This window comes from Mastigoproctus giganteus, chromosome 9 (genome assembly GCF_048544385.1).
Source record: "Mastigoproctus giganteus isolate SK-2022 chromosome 9, ASM4854438v1, whole genome shotgun sequence".
NCBI classification, from domain to species: Eukaryota; Metazoa; Arthropoda; class Arachnida; order Uropygi; family Thelyphonidae; genus Mastigoproctus; species Mastigoproctus giganteus.
In genome coordinates this window covers 226,805,952-226,829,216 of record NC_143583.1, presented here as the reverse complement: position 1 = coordinate 226,829,216, position 23,265 = coordinate 226,805,952, and the positions used below count along the sequence as shown (strand labels likewise).

The following is a 23,265-nucleotide window of genomic DNA, read 5'->3' as shown; positions in this document are numbered from 1 at the left end:
ACACATTCTGTAGATTTATTTTTGAGACTGCATCAATTAAGGTAAAGAGCCATGTATTAGAGGTTCATATTAATTAAACCTTTGACAAGTGCAGGGTTACTATTTGTAAGTGATTGATCCTTGCACCAATTACTATTTGTAGTAATTGGTGCAAGGATCTTGATATTAGTTAGCATAGCAGATCACATTGGGCCTGTCTTTGATAAGTAAGGAGACAAGTGAAGAGGACCTAGAATGAACCCCCTCCTTGAGGGATCCCAGTCAAAATCTGCCTTGTAAAAATGCTTTTCCTACTAATAATTTGACCACCCAGTCCTGCAGAAGTGAAGAAAGGAATGAAAAATGCCCCCTCCAATTTGTTAATGGTTTGAAACAGCTGAAGAAGTGGGAAAATCTGAACAGAATCAGTTGCAACCTCTATATCAATATAGGTTACTGCAAGTCTGCTTTATTTTCAAAAGCAGAAAGAATGTTTGTTTGGTTTTTTTTAGGAGCATTAGCAACTAAGGCCATATTGCTCCGGGGATATGCGGTGGTCATTCCCTGACCTTTCCCCATCCTCTGTATTTGGTTGTCGTGCGCTCCAACCCCAGTCTAATCAAGAAGCGCGTGCTACACAATGCTGCTCCTGCCCATCTGGCTATGGAGGCACCTCATAAAGGATGAAGTTGATGGCAGCCAGGAGAGTGATAATTGTAAATCTCAAAGATAATGAGTATAGAATCTGAGAGGACATACTTGGGAGAATTTGTGTGGATGAGAAGAACAGCCTTTTCTAGAAATTCTAAGAGAATAGAAAGTTTGAGATGGACCTTGAAGTGCTTTTCCATGTGGGAGAATTAACTTTTGGCAGGGATCTTTTATAGAATCCACAGAAGTATAAAGAAATTTGAAGATACAAGGATTTACTGGATTATTCCAATATGTGGAATTACATTTAATTTCATATTTATACTTTTGATATACAGTATTTTTTGAAGAACTGTTTTTAAATTAGACAGATTAATACTGGTGAAAGTATCGGTGAAAGGCTATGAAAGTCAAAGGTTTGAATATGTTCAACATTACTTGCATAAAATTTACTGAATAGATAAATTATTGAGTATATAATTAGGTATATTATTCTATTTTTAGGCAAAACACTCATTATAGGTGTAAGTAGTTGTTCCAATGGATGTTGTTATTTGGTTTTTAGGAGTATTAGCAACTAAGGCTATATTGCTCAGGGGATATGCAGTGGTCATTCCCTGAACTTTCCGCATTCTCTGTATTTGGTGGTCATGGGCTCGAACCCCGGTCTAATCAAGAAGTGTGTACTATGCACTGCTGCTCCTGCCCACCTGACTATGGAGGTGCCCTGTTCCAGTGGAAGAGGCAGAAAGATTATACACTATATTAGCTGGATGCTTCCTAGAGTTACCAATAGGTTCAGTCCAGTTACTATCTAGAAGCTGACCTGTGAACACTGTTTTAGGGCTGTACCCTCAAAACATAAGAAAATTGGATCTTGCCATGATGCTCATCATAACCTCAAAAGACATCACTACTACATAATGGAAGTAAAGGTTGCAGAATGCTCTGAGGACTTAATATGGGTTTCACAATTTCAAGCCACCAGTAGGGCAAAGTGGTGGTACTGCATTGACTGAGTCATCAACCAACTAATAGTGCTTGGTAACTCAGAGGGACGGCATTCCTCTGTGTGAATGGATATCATGTGGATGTCACCGTCTACCCCTGCTTATGTTTCTTCACACCTGAGTGGTCATCAGGATACAAGGTATAGTGGTTCAGGATTTGTGGGGGGGGGACTAACAGTTTAACCATCAAAAAGGTGTGAGCAGATAATTTGGTTGTCATAAAATGACCAGACCTCACAAAATTATAATTCCCAAGTATCATTTCCATCAGCATTTTAGACTCCCAGCTAGCAAGCACTTGTTTGTTGTTACACCTGATAGAATTTCTGTGACAAGCCATAAAGATCTAGAACAACCATCACAAAAAACCAAACTTCATGCATTAAGAATCTGCAGATAAAGGAACCACTTGGTAGCAGTAATCATAGCATACTGATGTGGGATTTACTTAAAGATGTAACTACCATCACGGATAACAGGAAGGGCTTTTGTTTTTGTAAAGGTAACTGCAGTGGTCTCAGACAGTTTTAAATTCTATACAGTGAGACAAACTGATTGTGCTACCCGGGATGTATTTAGCGAGGACAGAGGGGCATATGCCCCCATGCATATAAGTGTTCCTAGGTGTATCTAAAAAAAACACTGAAAAAACCTGGTCATTGCCCTCAGAATGATACCTAGATACGATAGTGATGTTACCAACAGCAAATTCTAAATGAGAAGCATTCAGTGGTGGAGAATGAAAAGGACCTGGGGGTAATTGTGCAGGCAGATATGAAGTTCTCTGAGCAGTGCAGACGAGCTGCAAGAGTAGCTCATGGTGTCTTGTCAATGATATACAGGAATTTTTCTAGCAGGGATAAGGAGGTGATTATTCCCTTGTATAAGGCAATGGTAAGGCCACATCTTGAGTACTGTATACAGGTCTGGAGGCCTCATTTCAAGAAGGATGTAGAGCTGCTGGAACGGGTACAGAGAAGGGCAACAAGATTAGTAAATGGAACAAAGGGTTGCTCTTACGAAGAAAGGCTTAAGTTTTGCAAATTACAGAGTCTGGAGACTAGGCACCGGCGAGGTGATCTGATAGAGGTGTATAAGGCTTTGAATGGTTTGAGCATGCTCAATGCCAATGGGATTCTTCATCTTTCTCAGAATAATCACCTCAGAGGGCATAAATTCAAATTGAGGAAGGATGGATGTCGGATAGATGTGCGGAAATTTGCCTTTGGCCAGCGGGTGGTTGGTTGGTGGAACCGACTTCCATCACTTGTTGTTGAAGTTGATAGCCTAAACAAATTTAAAGCTCAACTGGACAGGTATTTCGAACGAACGGAGGGGTGAAATGGGAGTGGGTTTTTTTTTTTTTTTTTGGCTGATGCTGAATAAGCTTGCTTTCTTGCATCATATGCCTCTGCTAATGCTAATGCTAATGTTGGAAGATACTAGGCTTTTCATACCAACTAAGAAATACTGTTCATGGTTTAGGCCTAAATGGATGTCAGATGAACTAATGAGACTTGTGGCAGAGAAGAAAAATGCACAGGTCGCATATAAATTATCAAGCAACACACAAGCCTATGGTAGATATAAACTAGTCTGTAATCAAGTCACAAAGGAGGTTAGGCAAGTGAAGGCAGATTACAAGAAATCCTTGACAAAAGATGTAAAGAAAAACAGCTAAGACTACTTATGTAAACTCTAGAAGGAAGGAGGATGAATCAGATTGGTTCACTTGATAACGGTGGTTCGACTGTTAATAATCCTGCTCAGATAGCAGACAAATTGAATGAGTATTTTGCATATACATGCACACATGAGAAGTAGTAGTAGTAGTAGTAGTAGTAGTGGCACATGATGCAAGAAAGCAAGTGTAGGAGCTTATGCAGCATCAGCCAAAAAAAAAAAAAAAAAAAATCACACCATTCCCTCCAAATGCCTGTCCAGTTCCTCCTTAAATTTATTTAACCTATCAACTTCTACAACGACAGATGGAAGTTTGTTCCAGCAATTAACCACCCGCTGGCTAAAGGCAAATTTCCGCACATCTATTCTACATCTGTCCTTTCTTAATTTGAACTTATGTCCCCGTAGGTTGGTAATCTGAACAAGTGGAAGAATCCCATCAGAATTCAGCGTGCTCAACCCATTCAAGGCCTTATAGACCTCAATCAGATCACCGCGCAGGTGCCTAGTCTCCAGCCACTGCAATTTGCAGAACTTAAGCCTCTCTTGGTAAGAGAATCCCTTCATTCCCCTCACCAATCGTGTTGCTCTTCTCTGTACACGCTGTGTACAGAAAAGAGCAAATTCTGTGGGGAAGTAGAGGCCAGACATTTATCAAACTCTAGCATTGAACTAAATGATTTTGTAATAACTGAGAGTAAAGCAGAGGAGAAATTGTTGAAGTTAAACATAAGAAAGGCATCTGGGGGGGGAGGATCTATTCAGTTATATTAAAGAGGCAGCAAAAGAAGTAAGCAAACCTTTAGCCAGAATTATGAGAGCATCCTTGTATTTCAATGGCTTAGAGATCAGAGGCGTAGCTAGGTTTTTGGCACCTTTGGCAAATTCGTGGCTACATGCCTTTTTTTGATAATTGGCAAAATTATAATAAATAATAAGTGCCGTCGGACCTCTGTTCAACGAACTTCTTTATAGCAAATAAAGAAAGAAGAGAAATAATATCATTGGTTATGTGTATATATACAGTGCTTTTTTTTTTTTTTTTTTTTTGTAAAAAAATAGGTCCTGGTACTCATTCTTTGCTATCGGGAAAAATTGAAAATTAAAAAGATATGAAAAGTACTCTAAAATTTTTTTTCTGATATTGTTACTTTAGTAGTAATGTTTTTAGATAAGAACAACAAATTAAGTATATAACACAGTTTATTAAGCATAAATGTATTATTCAAATATATAAAAAAAATAACTAATATGTGAATAAAATAAGTAAAAAATAATAAGATAAGTAAAAATAATTTCATAATAAAGTTTTTGTAGAATATTCCAAATTTTTATCAAGTTCTCATCTGACATCCTATGCCAGGGGTTGGCAACCTTTTTTGATCTAATTTTAAAAAGAGAGAGAGAGAGAGAGAGAGAGAGAGAGAGAGAGAGAGAGAGAGAGAATCCAAAGAGCCATACATCAGCTCAGGCTGGGAGAAGGGGGGTGGGAGGCAAGAGTTTTTAAGAAATGGAAATAGAGTGGGAAGGTGTTTATTAAAAAAATATATATACTTTGAAGGTGTTTATTAAAAATATATATATTTTGAAATATTATTTATGAATACTGAAAAAACGTAACAAACATCCAATTAGGTACAAATTAATGTGACTTTTGCTGATGAACTTCTTGAGCGAGTCTCTCAACATCATGCAAGTATGTTGTAATTAAACATGCTCGCATTGTAGACGATGGTTTCTTGATTTATTTTTAATATAGTTCATGTTCAAAAATATTTTCTCGCAGAAATACATCGAACCAAAAACTGAGAAAAGTCCAAACGCAAATATTTTCAAATTTATATATGGGTCCGGTAAGCTACTCCACACATCGAACACAATTTGGTCTGCATTTTAAACTGGTCTATCACCATCTATTTGTGTAGAATTGCAAGGGCAGCCTTTTGCCCTTGCAATTCTACTATTTGGATTGCAATACTGCTATTTGGATTTCTTTTATTATTTCACTTCGTACGTAATGTACCAATTGTGCAATAATACACTCAGTGTAGTGGAGAATGAAAAAGACCTGGGGATAATTATGTAGTCAGATATTAAATTTTCTGAGCAGTGCAGACTGGCTGCCAGAGCAGCTCATGGGGTATTGTCATTGATAATCAGGAATTTTGCTAGCAGCAATAAGGAGGTGATTATCCCATTGTATAAGGCAGTTGTTAGTCCACACCTTGAGTACTGTATATGTAGGTCAAGAGTACTCATTTTAGGAAGGATGTAGAGCAGCTAGAATGAGTAGGGAGAAGTGCAATGAGATTTGTGAGGGGATCAAAGGATTGCTCTTACCAAGAAAGGCTTAAATTTTGCAGATTACAGCATCTGGAGACTTGGTACCTGTGTGGTTACCTGATTGAGATGTATAAAGCCTTGAATGATTCTGCAAGCTTAATGCTGATGGGTCCTTCCTTTCACTCAGATTATTAGCATTAGCATTAGTTGAGGCATATTATACAAGAAAGCAAGCTTATAGAGCATCAGCCAAAAAAAAAAAAAAAAACCTCAATTCACCCATCTGGTCACTCAAGATGTTTGTCTAGTTCAGCCTTAAATTTATTTAAGCTATCAACTTCCACAACAACCAATGGAAGTCTGTTCCAACAATCAACTACCTGCTGGCTAAGGGCAAACTCCCACACATCTATTCCACAGTTGTCTTTCCTCAGTGGAAATATTCCATCAGCATTGAGCCTGCTGAAACCATTCAAGGCCTTGTACACCTCAATCAAATCACCTTGCAGGTGTCTAGTTTCCAGATGTGGAAACTCACAGAATTTAAGCCTCTTCTGGTAAGAGAACTCCTTTTTTCTTCTCACAAATCTTGTTACCCTTCTTTGTACTTATTTTAGCAACTCTACATCTTTCCTAAAATGAGCCCTCCAGACCTGTACACAGATGTGGCCTGACCATAGTCTTATACAAAGTTATAATCACCTCCTTGCCTCTGCTAGCAAAATTCCAATATATCATTGACAAAATTCCATGACCTGCCCATCTGCACTGCTCAGAGAACTTCGTATCTGACTGCACAATTACCCCGAGGTCTTCTTCATTCTCCACCTCCCTGAGTGTATACCACCAGTTGGTACTTTTCTCTTGGGTTATTACTACCCATATGCAGTACTTTACATTTTCCAATATTAAACTTCAGTTCCACTTTTCAGCATGCCCATCTATCTAACTTTTCTAGATCCTGTTGCAGTAGCATAGTGTCTTTACTATCGTTAACAACACTGCCAACCTTTGTATCATCCTCTGGACATTAAGCCTTATACCTTCATCGATATCATTAATAAATACACCAAACTACAATGGGCTCAGCACCGTAACCTGGGGAACTCAACTAATAACAATAGTCCATGTAGAGCAGCATCCATTTATTACCGCTCTCTGCCTTCTCCCACTCAACCATCCCTTTCTCCATTGCAGCAATTTTCCCTTAATGCCATATTGCTCCAATTTGTACAGCAGTCTTCCATGTGCAACAATATCAAAAGCTTTCCTGAAATCCAAGTATATGATATCAAGTTCCTTTGTGATCACATCATAGTATCCAATCAAAGAGGTCAGACAAGATTTCCCCTTAACAAACCCATGATGTGTCTGAACTATTACTGCAGTCTTGTCTAGGTGATCCTGCATCACCTTTTTTAACCAGTGACTTCATTATTTTCCCCGGAACAGAAGTCAAACTAACAGGTCTATAATTATTTCTGCCACCCTTTGAACCCCCTTTGTGACTTGGAGATACATTTGCACACCTACAGTTCATGAGTATCTCCCCTGAATCAAAGGATGCTCTCAAAATTAAGGCTAAGTGTTTGCTAACTTCTCTCACTGCCTCCTTCAATATAACTGGATAGATTCTCTCTGCCCCAGGTGCTTTTTTATCTTTGACTTCAACAATTTCTTCACTTTGCTCTCCATTATTTCAAAATCATTTAGCTCCCTGTTAGAGTTTAGTAAACTTCTGTCCTCTCCTTCCTTACTGCATTCCTCATATGTAGATGCAAAATGCTCATTCAGTTTCTCAGCTATCTGAGTAGGATCATCAACAGTCATACCACCAACCTCAAGTGGACCAATCTGATTCATCCCCCTTCCTTCTAGAGTTACATAAGTAAAGAAGTCTTTGTTGTTTTCCTTTACATCCTTTGCCAAGGATTTCTCGTAAACAGCCTTTGCTTGCCTAACCTCGTTTGTGACTTGATTACAGACTAGCTTATATCTGCCTTTGCTTCTCTCTCACCTTCTAATTTATATGCATCCCACACATTTTTTTTCTCTGCAACGAACGTCAGTAGTTCATCTGACATCTATTTAGGTCTAAATCTTGAATGGTATTATTTAGTTGGCATGAAAAGCCTAGTAGTTTCCAAGGTTAATTCCCTGAAGACCTCCCATTTATAATTCACTGTTTTTAACATCATCGGTTGATCCCACTGTATATAATTCAACAACTGCCTGAAATCACTTTAGTCACCTTTATGAAAACAAAAAACCCTTCCCTTTACCCTTGCTGGTAGTTACATCTATAAGTAAATCCCACATCAGTACACTGTGATCACTGTCACTTATCTTCAAATTCCTAATGTATGCATCATCCCTACTAATAATGCGATCAAGAGTATTACCCCCTCTGGTTGCCCCTCGAATATATTGCCGTAGAAAACAATCCTCCAATAAACCCATAAAAGTCTTACTAGCATTTGGGTGATGAACCCACAAGTTCCCATCAATATCTGGAAAGTTAAAATCCCCAATTGCAAGATATTCTGAATTACTTGCCCATTCTATTTCTCTGCACAACTGTTCATTATAATCATTAGAGTCATTAGGCCTATAACACACTCCTACTGTTGTTTTCCCCTTCCTAGATTTTTCGTCACACCAAACTGTCTCAACATTGCACTGTCCACCCATTTCAACTGGATGTACTTCCTTAGATTTTGTGTTTCTTAACTAACAACATAACCCTTCCTTCCTTCCTACCCTGTTTATCCTTTCTGTACACATTGTACTCCCCAAATTCGAATTCTGCACTGCTTATATCTGTGTGACACCATGTCTCTGTTATCCCAACAATATCTGCCTTTGATGCCTTGATCAGCACTTCAAATTCGTCAAATTTATTTACTATACTTCTAGCATTGGTGTACATGCAAGTATACATTCACCTGTTCTTACTCTTAGTTACCCTAATGCAGCCAATGTATTTACTTGTGCCATGATGACTCCCAGCAGCTCTTGAAGTCCCAAGCAACTTGCTCTCTAGGCTGCTGCTTGTTACAATAGAAACAGTGCAAGAAATGCTTTCACCCTTGCCTGCGGCTACTTTTAATCTTTTAGTCTGTGAATTCCCCCCCCCAAGCTAGTAGTTTTCAGACCCACCTAACAATGCCTTGATAGCATCAGGAGATATTCTTGCACCCTTTCTATTTATGTGTATCCCATCTCTGTAGAAGCAGTCTCTCCTGTTAGCAAACACAAACCACGATGAAAAAAATTCTACCCCAAGAGCCTTGCACAATCTCTCCAGGACCAAATTGATTGACAAGACTTATATACCCCCCTATCTTGTCTGGGAAGAATTGCAGACACTTTCAAATTCAACCTAGCTCACAACTTTTTTTCAACATTGACCTGTACTTGTCAAGTAAATTTGCAGAACTCTTATTCGTGCAAAACAGTATCACCTTTTGTGCCTTTAAAAGATGATATCTGCCCTACACTGTCATCAACTTTTGCCCATGGCAGACACATACCATGGTCCTGTTCTACCTATCCTTTTTGCATAATATATTCCCCATCTCCCTGACAATATTCACCAACAATAACTATTTCCTGTGGGACCAGAACATTCTGCCTTGGAAATTACTGCTGTATTGCCTGATGCACATTGCTCCCTTCTCTTAATATAGATGGTGTGACTATCTATGATGTTGATAAACAAGTTGCTGATAAACTGAATGAGTATTTTTCATCTAGATTCACACATGAGGAGTTATTCAAGGAGGGGAATGCAGGAAGTTTATCAAATTCTAACAGGGATCTAAGTGATTTTGTAATAACTGGGAGCAAAGTGGAGGAGAAATTGTTGAAGTCAAAGATAAAAAAGGCAGTGGGGCAGACGGAATCTATCCAGTTTTATTGAAGGAGGCAGCAAGGGAAGTTAGTAAACCCTTAGCCGTAATTATGAGAGCATCCTTAGATTCAGGGGAGGTCCATGTGGATTGGAGGTGTCCAAATAATGTATCTCAATTCACAAAGGAGGTTCAGATAATGAAGTCATTGGTTAAGAAGGTAATATAGGATCATCTAGACAAGGCTGCAGTAATAGTTCAGACACAGCATGGGTTTGTTAAGGGGAAGTCTTGTCTGACCAATTTTTTTTGGATACCACGATGTGGTCACAAAGGAACTGGGAACTGGATGCACATATTAATTTTGATATCACATACAGTCCGGTTATTTGGGACACATCAGGACTAGTGCATCTTGGCCCGATTAAGTGGCTGCCCCAATTATCCGAAGTTTCATTTAAATAGTTAAAAATACAATGTACCCCCCCTTTACAATTAGTTCACTGTACAATCAAATCATGTTACGACGAACTCACTATAGTAAAGTACCGTTCACTATACGATGTGTAGTAAGTACCGGTCATTGTGATCACATTTGTGAATTGAAATTTAATTCTATTAAACAGCGATTCTAATTAGAGAAAATAGGAGGAATATTATCCACAGGCTATAAAAGTAAAGATATATTAAGCACAGATTTACCTTTTATTACCTTACCAATTAAAAAATTAAATGATACGTGAAAATCGGAAGAATATACATGATAATTGGAATAATTAATATGTACTGTAATGTGTACATACGAACTAGTTGACATTTCTGTTCACTGACATTTGTGGGTGGGGGTTAAAATTTAAAACAATAAAAAGATAAGCAATCAATAACAAAGAACCCGGCACAAACAAATTGCAAGTAACACGATACATGCAAGTGAGAACGGAGAAACGAGTTACAAAGCTTTAAAAATAGGAATAAAGAGAAGATCTGAAAATTTATTTTTTTACATGATTGAAGATTTCGTGGAAGTGTAAACACATTTCACCGTAATAACCCACAGAATTCCAGTTGTCTGTATTATCGCAAATTCAGTAAGATCGAGTTTACTGTCATCCGTTTATGATATTACGACACTAACAGAAAAGCCCAATAAACAGGTGACTGCTAATTGTTTTATGGTTGTGACCTCCAGAATTTCAACTGAACCATGTGGTACCGTCGGAGACAATCGTAGGGTAATCTCCAGTGCTGCGGTCTCCTGCCCCAATTAAACGGCATGCTGTCCCAATTAAGTGAAGTAAACCCTGGCTATTTTCTCGATTGGTTTCTGTGTTTTAAGATTTGCTCCAGATAAATGGCTGCCCTGATTAACTGGTGGCCCAAATAATCGGAATCCACTGTATTTAGATTTCGGGAGAGATTTTGATATTGTTGCACATGGAATACTTGTACAGATTGGAGCAGTTTGGTATTAACGTCAAGTTGCTGCAATGGATAAAGGGATGGTTGAGTGGGAGACAGACAGCAGAGAGTGGTAATAAATGCACACTGCTCTACTTGGACTAATGTTATTATTGGATTCCCCCCCCCCCGGGTTCGGTGCTGGACCTATTGTTGTTTTGTGTATTTATGAATGATGTCGATGAAGGTGTATCAGGCTTAATGTCCAAGTTTGCAGATGATACAAAGGTTGGCAGGGTTGTTAATGACACAAGACAGTATGCTACTGCAACAGGATCTAGAAAATTTAGGTATATGGGCTGAGAAGCAACTAAAGTTTAACATTGACAAATGCAAAAAAGTACTGCATATGGGTAGCAATAATCAGATCTACTGTGGCAGATGGGCTGCCAGAGCAGATCATGGAGTTTTGTCAATGATAAATAGAAATTTTGCTAGCAGAGACAAGGAGGTGATTATCCCTTTATATAAGGCAATGGTCAGGCCACACCTTGAGTGCTACGTACAGGTCTGGAGGCCTCATTTTAGGAAGGATGTAGAGTTGCTAGAATGAGTACAGAGAAGAACAACAAGATTGGGGAGAGGAACAAAGGAGTGTACTTATGAAGAAAGGCTTAAATTCTGCAAGTTGCAGCATCTGGAGACTAGGCACTTGGCAGGTGATCTGATTGAGGTGTATAAGGTCTTGAATGGTTTGATTTTTTTTTTTTTTTTTTTTTGATTTGGTAGTTGTTGCCGCATCGGCTACTGTGGCCATATTGCACCTCCCAAGGTTTTTGCAGTACTTTGATCCAAGCCCGAGGCGGGAATCGAACCCGCGACCTTTGGGTTGCCGGGCAGGTACTTTACCCACTCGGCTAGCCCGGTCGGCTTGAATGGTTTGAGCATGCTCAATATTGAAGGAACTTCCACTTTGCTTGCTCAGACTAAGAACCTGACTGGGCATAGATTAAAACTGAGGAAGGACAGTTGTAGAATAGATGTTCAGAAGTTTGCCTTTAGTCAGTGGGTAGTTAATTGCTGGAACAGACTTTCATCGGTTGTTGTGGAAGTTGATAGCTTAAATGAATTTAAGGCTGAACTAGACAAACATTTGGAGAGACCAGATGGGCAAAATGGGAAGAGATGTTTTTTTTTTTTTTTTTTTTTTTTTTTTGGCTGATGATGTATAAACTTGCTTTCTTGCATAATATGCCTTTGATGTTTAACATAACACCACCAGTATCCCTGAAGAAGTCCACTTCTGTATGTATACCTTTGCCTTCTGTCATGTAGCCAGTCTCATTCACAAGCTGAGGATCGTAACTGTGAAGCCAGTAATTCAGTTTGTATGGCAATTCTCTCACACAGGAGACAAAGTCAAATGCTTTTATAAAGTGCAGATACGTATATTAAAAATTATTTCTAATTTTTAACTTATGTATTTTTGTAATTTGTAATTTACTAATTTTTGTAATTCCCTTTACAAAACTGTACTGTTTCCTTGAGAAAGTCATTTCTATATAGATTAACCGATATTGCATTCTTAATTGCCTTCATGCTTTTATCTCCCACTTGTGTCAACACTGACTTGGTCCAAAATTACCCCCTTCATTCTTTGAACCACTTTATGGATTGGCAATACACTAGTGTTTCTCCTGTACAAGAGAATTACATCTAATAAAGTCCTCTTGATTAACCTTAATTATTAACTGCCCCTCTCACAAAATAATTATGTATATGGAATCAGTCCTTTTGTTGCCTTCTAACCCCAAAGTTTCTCTTAGAAACGGTGCTTTGTAATTTTCGTTTTGCTAATTTAACAGTGCTCTGAAATTAGCAAAAAGCAATTGCACTTAACGCTGATTTTTCTTGCCACAAAGACTTTCATGTGTAAATTACACATTGATTGATGCAACGTACACATTTGATTCAATTCAATTCAATATCAGCTTGGATTTCAATGACTATCCTTCAGCCATTATATAAAGGGGGTCTTTTGTATTCGCTTGTTATCCCCTTCCACTTTTCTTTACTCTTTTAGGCAGAATACACTTTGCAAGCCCAAAGAGTGCTGTTGTCATAGTTCAGACATGACAGTAGTACACTTTGGTAATTGGACAGGAAAGATGCTGCTAATTTCAAATCATTGTTTTTCAACACTAGATATTATTATGCATGAATAGGCTTGAAATACTTGGTTTTCTTGGCCAGACTTCTTCAATAACAACAAATTAATGATTGTAACTCAGTCAGAAACACAATAATTGAGGAATATATTAATTGGAGTTGGTGTCACTTGTATAGATTTTTTTTTTTTTAATTAGAAAAAAATGTCTCTGGCATAATTTCTCCTGTGGTGCTCCCATTTGAGGATTAAAGATTTTTTTTTTTTTTTAAGAAGTTAAATTTTAATTTAATGATTTATTTTTATCATTTCAGGAAGTATCATTTTTAATAATAATGCACCAATAATTCTTGTATCCTCCCTGCAATGTCTTCCAAGTTGGTAAAGGCCGTTCTTACACATTCCCCTTTCCTGTCAGTATCAAAGTCATATACATTGCTAGGTGTAGTGCCCCTGCCCCAGTTTTTCAAACTCTATTCCTTTTCATTTTGCATAGACACCACCTTTTATTTTTTTTTCCCATCTCTGGATGATGTTGATGATGATTCATCACTCTGTTCACCATAAAGGTGCAAATTTATACAGTTTAATTATAATCACTCTATGATTATTGAAGATATCATAATATCTGCTTTTTTACATTATTTCATTTTAATACTAATACTTTAATGTAAGTGAACTTGTAAACTAGAATGTAGAAAATATCTTCTATATTCCTATAAATGTATATGATTACATAGAACAGCGTTTCTCAACCTGTGGTCTGCTGACTACAGTGGTCCATGAATTGGTTGTAGGTGGTCCATGGGAAGGTAAATTTTATTGTAAGTATAAAATGAAATTAAAATTGGCAATCAACTGTATCCCTTACAATGCAAGTGATACCTTCTGATTGGAATGTAAGGCTTACAATGTAAGACATTGTGTGTTGCCAGAACACTGTTGGCGAGGCCACAAGCTTTCATCTGTCACAGTTGATCACAAGCTTCTGAGCATGTAATATGTATTGGATTTGTTTTTGTGTATTTGTAAAGTATTTTTTACATTTTCAGAAAACTAGTGTGCAAGAATAACTGTTAAAATTTGTAGTGATTATTTGATTGTATATGCTGAGTAAGTTTTTTTTTAGTATATTTTTAATTATATTTAATTAATAAGTGATATTTTGTTTGAGATTGGAATTTAATATCAAGCCTATTACATGAATTAGTGGCTAAAAAACAGGATTTTTGAAATGTTAACCCAATACACAGTGGTCCGCAATAAGTAAAGAATGCTTGAAGTGGTCCGTGAATGATAAAAGGTTGAGAACCACTAACATAGAACAAATTGGCTACTGACATAGAACAAATGTTCCATGTCAAAAGTTCTATGCCAGTTTGTGAAAATTGCATACCATCTGTTTAATCAGTATCAACATGTTGGCTAACATCTGCTTTAATTATTCTGTGGTTTAAGATTGTAATTAATTTTCATTTAATTATTACTTTTTTTTTTTATTATTTCAGGAGATATCATTTTCATTAATAATGCACCAAACAGTGTTCAAATGGGTCTTACAGTAGCATCTGATTATACCAAAAACAAATATAGTTCTTTTAAGTGTCATTATTGGGATGAATCAAAGAATAAATGGCTTACTGAAGGAGTTCTGTCAATGGGTATTTCTGGAAAAACCTTTTTGTGCTTCTCAGATCACTTGACAACATTTACTGTTTTTGAAATGAATGAAGGTAATAAACATTTACATTATGATAATATGCTTATCAATTTCATATTACTTTTGCTTTAGTAAATTTATAGAATTACTGATTTAATCTATATGTTTTTTAATATATTGTCACCCATTAAGTTAGACATTCATAGATTTAAGTGAATGCAGGCCAAGTTTATTCTTAAAAACATAGATAAAAGTACAAAGAAAGCAAAACAGCTATAAAGTAAGTAAAGTGAATGCAGTAAAGTACTATGGTATTACACTTCATTGGTAATCAGCATTGGAAATAAAGTCTCATTTAAGATAATGATGTTCATGAGAACTCCTTCCACATAACTACAAAAGAATAAAATACAGTAAAATGTTATTTATTGTACAAGTTAAATTTTTGTTTTGTCTTCATTTGAACATCTAATGTATAAATTCTGACATACACAAGGAATCTGAAATATTTTTATCCCTCAGTATACCAAATAAAATTTATCTAGATGCATGCAGTAAGTAGGTATATGAACAAGCAGGTACATGTTCATTACAGACACGGAAATATACAGGGCAAGTCAAAAGTAACTTCACAATTTTGAAAATCTGTAAATGAATTCACTACAGGCAGCATGTGCTGAGCATCATAAAAACAGAGATTTCAAATTTACATGCTCATTTGTTATTGGTGCTGAAGTACAGCAATCAATAACAATAACTATTCTTTACAGAAATAATCACTAGTCAAGTGTAAACTTGGTGGATAATTATCTCATACTGAAAATTATGAATCCAGGAGCAGTTTACTTTCAACAAGATGACACACACACACACACACACGGCGTCTCCGTAGCCAGGTGGGAAGGAGCAGCAGTGTGTAGCACACGCTTCTTGATTAGACCGGGGTTCGAGCCCGTCACCACCAAATACGGAGGATGCGGAAAGGTCAAGGAATGACCACCGCATATCCCGGAGCAATATGGCCTTAGTTGCTAATGCTCCTAAAAACCAAACAGCAACAGCAACAGCAGCACACACACACACACACACACACACACACACACACACACACACACACACACACACACACACACACCTTTCACTTCCATAAGAATGTTTAACATTAATTTTAGGAGTTCCTCTTTTCAAGTTGATGTATTGCACAGAGATCCAAATCTCAGAGCTGCACGAACCCAGTGGTGCAAGTGGTGTACCGCACCAGGGCAGCAATGACTAAAGGGCGGCAGAGACTAAGAGGTTGTAAATACCAATATTCTGTTAACACTAAAAGAGACGGCAAAGATTAAGGAGATTAAAAATTCAATGTATCGAAATATGTTTTGTCATATTTTATATTAACAAGTAATGAATTTTAATGTATAAATGAAGAAACAATAGGAGAAGAACAAGCAGGGTTTAGAAAAGACAGATCAACAATACACCAAATATTCACACTAAACATCATTGCATAAAAATATTGGAATAAGAAGAAACCTCTTTATCTGTGCTTCATCAATTTCAAGCAGGCATTTGACTCTGTAAACAGAGAAAATTTAATGAAGCAAATACAAAAAAATCCCACTTGATCATGAAATAATGATGTTTGTAAAAAATTTCTACAAAAATACAAGAGCAATAGTAAAATTCAACAACTTTAAAACAGAGAAATTTTAAATACAGAAAGGAGTCATGCAGGGATGCCCTTTATCTCCATATCTATTTAATATCCACCTAGAAGAACTAATGAAATCAATTGAAGAAAAAAGAGACACAATAATAAATGGAAAAAATATAAACCACATAAAATATGCGGATGATATTGTGATTTTAACAGAAACCAAAGAACAACTAAAAGAAATATTAACAAACATTGATAAAGCAAGCAACAATTATGGAATTAATATTAATATAAATAAAACCAAAGTAACGCAAATCAGAAAAAAACATAGAAGACATAAACATCCAAAATCAACAAATAGAACAAGTACAAAAATTTGTATACCTGGGCTGTCTAATAGCCAGAAACCTAATTAATATTGACCAAATTAATCACAGGCTGAATATTGGAAAAACATGAACAAACTCAAAAATGTATGGAAGAGCAATAAATCTCAAATAGTCTAAATATTAAATTATATGAAACTGTCATACCTACAGCAACTTACGGATCAGAGAATTGGAGAATAAATAAGAAAGAAAGGCAAAAAATAATGGCATTTGAAATGAGACGTCTAAGAAAAAACAATAAAACAAATTGGAGAGAACATAAAACTAATGAACAAGTAAGGAGAGATCTAAATTTTGAACGCAGAATAATAGAGCAGATCTACAAAAAACAACTTCAGTGGTTTGGACATGTGAACTGGATGAAACAACACAGGATGCCTAATGTAGTACTGACAGGAAGAATTGGAGATAAGAGACCACCAGGAAGACCCTAATAGTTGAAAATAAACCAGTACAATTAAAAAAATTAGATTTTCCAAGAGAAAATTGATTACTGTATTTGATTTCACAAAATGCTATCTTTTGTTATAATTGTAACATTTTAATTGTAATATTTATAATTTAATATTAATTAATATTAAACTGTTAATTTTAATATTAAAAATTAATAATATTAATTGTAATATTTTAAGTTTATAGTTTTATTTTATTGTATACAGCCAAAGCAAAATAAATGTACTGTATTTTCATTTCTTCAAGACGCCTGGTCAGCGTGAAGAGGAAAAGACCAAACCCTCCAGCATATGACAGCACAACAATACAAATAGCCCTCAGTGTCCAGCAGCTTTCACTCTCCCTCTTATGGCAGCGAGAGGATCAGAGAGGAAGCAGAGGGTGCTAAGAATCTCTGGGTACGACCAGGCTGCCATGCACGGAAACTGAACTGAGCCTGTTATAACGTAAGATCACTCATCGGTGAAGACAGGATATTAGAGCTGGAAAAGGAATTAGAAAATGTGAATTGGAATATCATTGGTTTGGCTGAAACAAGAAGAAGAAATGAAACACTTATAAGTTTATCAAGTGGAAATCTGCTGTACATCAATGGAAACAGTGAAAGGTGTGAAGGTGGAGTTGGGTTTCTGGTCCATAAAGATTTTAAAAACAACATTTTGGAATTCAAAAGTACATCACCAAGGATGTCAAGACTAATACTCAAGATTTCTAAGAGGTACAAGCTAAAGATTATAATGATTTATGCACCAACATCGAGCCATGATTATGAAGAGGTTAAAGCAATGTACACAGAAATTGAGAGTTTTCTAGATGAGCAGAAAACCCACTACACTATTATTATGGGGGACTTCAATGCTAAGGTTGGAAAAAGGCGAAACAGCAGAAAGAGAAACTATAGGAAATTTTGGAATTGGTGAAAGAAATAAAAGAGGTGAAAGACTTGGGGAATTTACAGAATCTCAAGGACTCTCACTCTCAGTAATGAACACTTTTTTTTTCAAGAAAAGGGTGAACAGAAAGTGGACATGGAAGAGTCCAAATGGATTAACAACTAATGAAATCGACTTCATCCTCACTAACAGAAGATATATTGTGAATGCTGTTACCGTCCTGAATGTTGGAAGTGATCACAGAATGGTAAGATGTACACTTGATATAGATGTAGGAAAGGAAAGGAAAAAGAGATAACAGAGGAGGAGAAAAAGCAGTATGTACTGGAACTTAAGAACACGTTTGAGCTTCTGCAGACTGCTCAGGACCAAGATATCGACGAGGAATATTACAACTTTCTGAAAGTGATAAAGCCCAAAAAACCTATAGGGAAAAAGAAATCCAAAGAAGAAAAAATTAGTCAAGAAACACTTGTTGTGATGAACCGAATACGATAAATGAAGAGCAAGAAAAACACTGACAGGGAGAAAATTGAGTATACTGAGTTATGCAAAGCCATTAGAAAGAGACTCAGAGAGGACATAAGAAGATTTAACACAAGAAAAGTAGAACAAGCATTAAGGGAAAACAAAGGATTTAAATCAGCAGTAATACAGAAAGACAAATGATACTGAAACTGAAGAATAGCGATGGTGTACTTATAAACAGCAGACAAGGCATAATTCAAATAGCAGAAGACTACTATAGAGAATTATACAAGGAGCAAGGGAATGATACCAGCAGTGGGGAAGATGGATTGCAAAGCAGCAACACATACAACATACCCGATATTCTTCCTGATGAGGTAGAACATGCATTGAAGAATCAGAAAGCCCCAGGGAAAGATGAAGTTACTGTTGAGTTGTTAAAATTGGGAGGAAGAGACATAACACAAAAACTGGCAAGGCTCTTCACAAAGTGCATTAGAAAAGGTGTGATGCCTAAGCAGTGGAATAATGCAATCATAGTTTTGCTGCATAAGAAAGGAGATAAATCAGAAATTGGAAATTATAGACCAATTAGCTTGTTATCCCACATCTACAAGCTGTTCACAAGGGTCATTACTAACAGATTAGAAAGAATACTTGATGAGAATCAATTGAAAGAGCAAGCTGGCTTTAGGACAGGATTCTCAACTATGAATCACCTTTACGTAATATCACAGCTAATGGAGAAAGCAAATGAATATAAAACACCATTATGCTTGGCATTTGTGGATTATGAAAAGGCATTTGACTCCAAACAGCATAAGGCAATGTTTCGGGCACTGGAAAGACAAGGCATAGATACCCCACACATTATGATTTTGAAGAAAATATATGAGAGTGCTACCTCCTTTATTAGACTAGACAAAGACAGTAGCAAATTTAAAATCAAGGAAGGAGTTCGACAAGGAGACACAATATCTCCGAAGCTGTTTACTGCTGCCCTTGAGGAAGCTTTCAGAAGATTAGACTGGTCGCAGAAAGGAGTCAATGTGAACGGAGAGTACCTAAACCATTTACAATTTGCAGATGACATTGTGGTCATAAGCCACGATCCCAAAGAATTAGAGGAAAATATTAATCAGTTATGCACAGTTAGTAAGGATTTTGGACTAAAGATATGAATATGGCTAAAATAAAAGTAAAAACAAACAAGTATGCCACGGAAAGGGAAATAATGATTGAAGGAGCAGTAATTGAAAAGGTGGAGTAATATACTTATCTGGGACAAGTTATTAGCTGTAATAATGATAAATGCCTGGAAGTCAAGAGAAGAATAAATTTTGAATGGATAGCATTCAGGAAATATAGTCACATACTGAAGAGCAATATCCCAGTTTGTCTGAAACGTAAAATAATGAATCAATGTATACTCCCCACAATGACTTATGGAAGTGAAACTTCGGCACTCACCAAAAGAATGGAAGAGAAGCTGAGACCTACACAGTGAAGAATGGAACAAATTATATTGGGAATCAGACTGTTAGATAGAAGAGAAACACATGGATTAGGCAGCAAACTCAAGTAAAGGACATTCTTATCAAAACTAAAGAACTAAAATGGTCTTGGGCAGGACACATAGCTCGAAGATATGATGACAGATGGACTAAGAAAATAACAGAATGGTACCCAAGAGGAGCTAGAAGAAAACCTGGAAGACAAAGGTGGAGATGGATAGATGAAATTCATGAGTTTTTGGTAGTAAATTGATGGCCAGTGCTCAAAACAAAAGGAACTGGAAAGTTGCTGGAGAGGCCTTCATCCTGCAGTGTATTGAAAATGGATGATGATGATGATTTTCATTTTTTATTTTATATTTAGCATATTTGCTTAATGTATCATAATATATGTTATTTTGTGTTTAAAAAATAAAATTATGTATTATTTCGGAAATATATTTTTTAATTCCCAAAAAAAATTGATATAAGAAAAATGACTTATATCAATATAAGAAAGACTTATATAAGAAAAATGACTGGGGTGGGGGGGATAGAGGTGGATATAAGAAGTTTGCACCAGGGTGGCTATATAGCATGGCACAGCCCTGCCAATTCTGTAGGCATTTTACTCACCATACCTCACACCATTGGACCTTTTTTTTTCTTTCTTTTTTTTTTTTGTGGAATTATGAAAATTGCTTCAGACGTACAAGTCCTCACTTTCAACTAATGTGAATGACTTAAAGAAAAGAGAAGAATTAATGTTCTGGCAGTTGACACATTTATGAATTAAGAAAACAACAAAACAAATTAAGAAAGCAACAAAACACATTGAAAACTTATCAGTCCAGAAAATTATCTGCTGTAAGTGCTAGTTATCAAGTTGTTCAACTACAGATGAAAATGTTTTTGAAAATTTTTGCCAATCTATTGAAAAGGTAAGATTAAATATTAAAAACTTGGTAGGAGTCATAACGGTGCAAAAAGTATGATTGGTAAAAACATTGAGCTTATGGGTAGAATAACTAAGAAAATATCAGAGCTGAACCTCCAATTGGAATTCACTGAATTGTGCATCAAGAAGCTCTGTGGGAAAGTACCTCCAACACATTATGAATGTGGACACTCCATGTCTGAACAGTTTTTCAGAAATTGAAGCTGAATACTAAGATGTAATTTTACATATTGCAGTGAGATGGCTTAGTTGTGGCAAAGTGTCATGTTGGTTCTGTAAAATGCATTATGAAATTGATATTTTTATGGCAGAAAAGGGAAACCAATAAAACAACTGTCAAATATGGAGTTGCTGTTTGATCCTGCAATTCTTACAGACAGTTCTAGTCATTTAAATGCTCTTTATTTAAAAGGAAAATTGGTCTCTGGTTTGTATGGTGACATCAAATCATTTCAAAATAAGTTATTATTTAAATCCCATATTGAGCAAGACAGTTAAGTTCACTTTGAACGTTGTACCAAGCTAAAAGAGAAACAAAGAGAAACACATATTTCCAAAGAATCATTGACTCTCATTATTACAATTTCTTTTTGAAAAGTTTGAAAGCCGATTTGCTGATATAAGATCACATGAAAAAGACATGAGCATGTTTGAGAATCCATTTACTTCTATGGCTGAAAACTACAATCCCAACTTGAAATTATTGATCTTAAAGCCAAAAAAAATGGTTAAAAAGTACATATATGAACTGTGAAAATAAACTACTTGAATTCTACAAGGCTCTCTCATCTGAAGATTTTGCGCTAATCAAAGAAAATGCCATGAAAATGGCTACTTTGTTTGGAACAACGTATATTTGCGAGCAAATTTTTTCACATATGAAATCAAATAAATATTTAAAAAGAAACAGTAACATATGAGAATCTTCATTCCATGTTGAGAATTTGCCTTACAAATTTTCAACCTATTTTGAACAATTAACTAAAAACATCCAGCCTCAATCATTATATTATATTTATTTGTTCCCCATAATATTGAAAAGCACTGATCCTTTTCAGGTTGTAAAATTTTATAAAGTGAGAAATCATTTAAGTAAGCTAAGGTATTTTTTTTTAGTAAGGTATTTTTAGGCAAAGTAAGGTATTTTTTTTTTAAAACAAAAGTAAAGCATATTTTTTTAAAAAACAAAAGTAAGTCATATTTTTATGATTTTAATAAAAGCTAAAAAATAAATCACTGACGTAGATTTGTTGCACATTTAGGTGTTGGGAATTTCCATTTTTCATATAGCCTGAAAATAAAACACAGTAACATGAAAATAGATATTTACTTTTACATGTAAAAAGATATGGAAAATGACACTAATTTTTCTCAAATCACTTATTGTGATCCGCAAAACAAATCTAACTTTGAACATGGCCCCTATACAGGAAAAGGTTGGACACCACTGATATAAGTTATTATGTGATACAGAAGCGTATGGTGTATATATATATATATATATATATATATATATATATATATATATATATATAAGTCTGTAATCAAGTCACAAAGGAGGCTAGACAAGCTAAGGCAGATTTTGAGAAGTCTCTGGCAAAGAATGCAAAGAAGACTTCTATGCTTATATTAACAATAGAAAGAAGAGGGTTCAATCACATTGAGAAAATTGATGCAAAGGTTGAACCGTTGATGGCCTTGCTCAGGTTGCTGACAAATTGAATATATATATTTTTTCATCTACATTCACACATGAGGAATTGTTTAGGGAAGGGGATGCCAGAAGTTTATAAAACTCTAACGAGGAGCTAAATAGTTTTGTGATAACTGAAAGGAGAGTAGAAGAGAAATTGTTGAAACTAAACGTAAACAAGGTGGATCAAATCTATCCAATTATATTAAGGGAGGCAGAAAAAGAGGTAAGCAAACTCTTAGCCATAATTATAAGAGCATTCATGGATTCAAGGAAGGGTCGTATGGATTAGAGATGTACAAATGTATCCCAAATTCGTAAAGTGGGATCAAAAGGTGACACGAGTAATTACAGACTAGTTTAATATCTGTTCCCAGCAAAATAATACTGTTTAAAGAAGCAGTACAGGACCATCTATCTAGTGCAGTTATACTTCAGTCACAGCATGTATGTACAATGTATTTAGGAAGGATAGGGCAGATAGAAGGGGTGGCGAGTTGTGCATCTTATCAAAAACAGCCTGAGCACGACGAAAACTTTCACAGATTCAGATGTTTTGCATGCTAGTATAGAATCTGT

The 23,265-nt window shown here is 36.0% G+C and overlaps 1 protein-coding gene across 1 annotated transcript in view; it reads left to right on the top strand.

Moving 5' to 3' along the window:
* The window catches only part of LOC150081150 (uncharacterized), a 421,878-nt gene extending 407,796 nt beyond the window's left edge, over positions 1-14,082 (top strand). The window contains exons 20-22 of the mRNA XM_090380944.1: positions 1,135-1,154; positions 13,714-13,834; positions 14,075-14,082. Coding sequence (XP_090237070.1) covers positions 1,135-1,154; positions 13,714-13,834; positions 14,075-14,082 — 149 coding nt within the window. The remainder of the gene's footprint in view (positions 1-1,134; positions 1,155-13,713; positions 13,835-14,074) is intronic.
* The last annotated feature ends 9,183 nt before the right edge of the window (positions 14,083-23,265 follow it).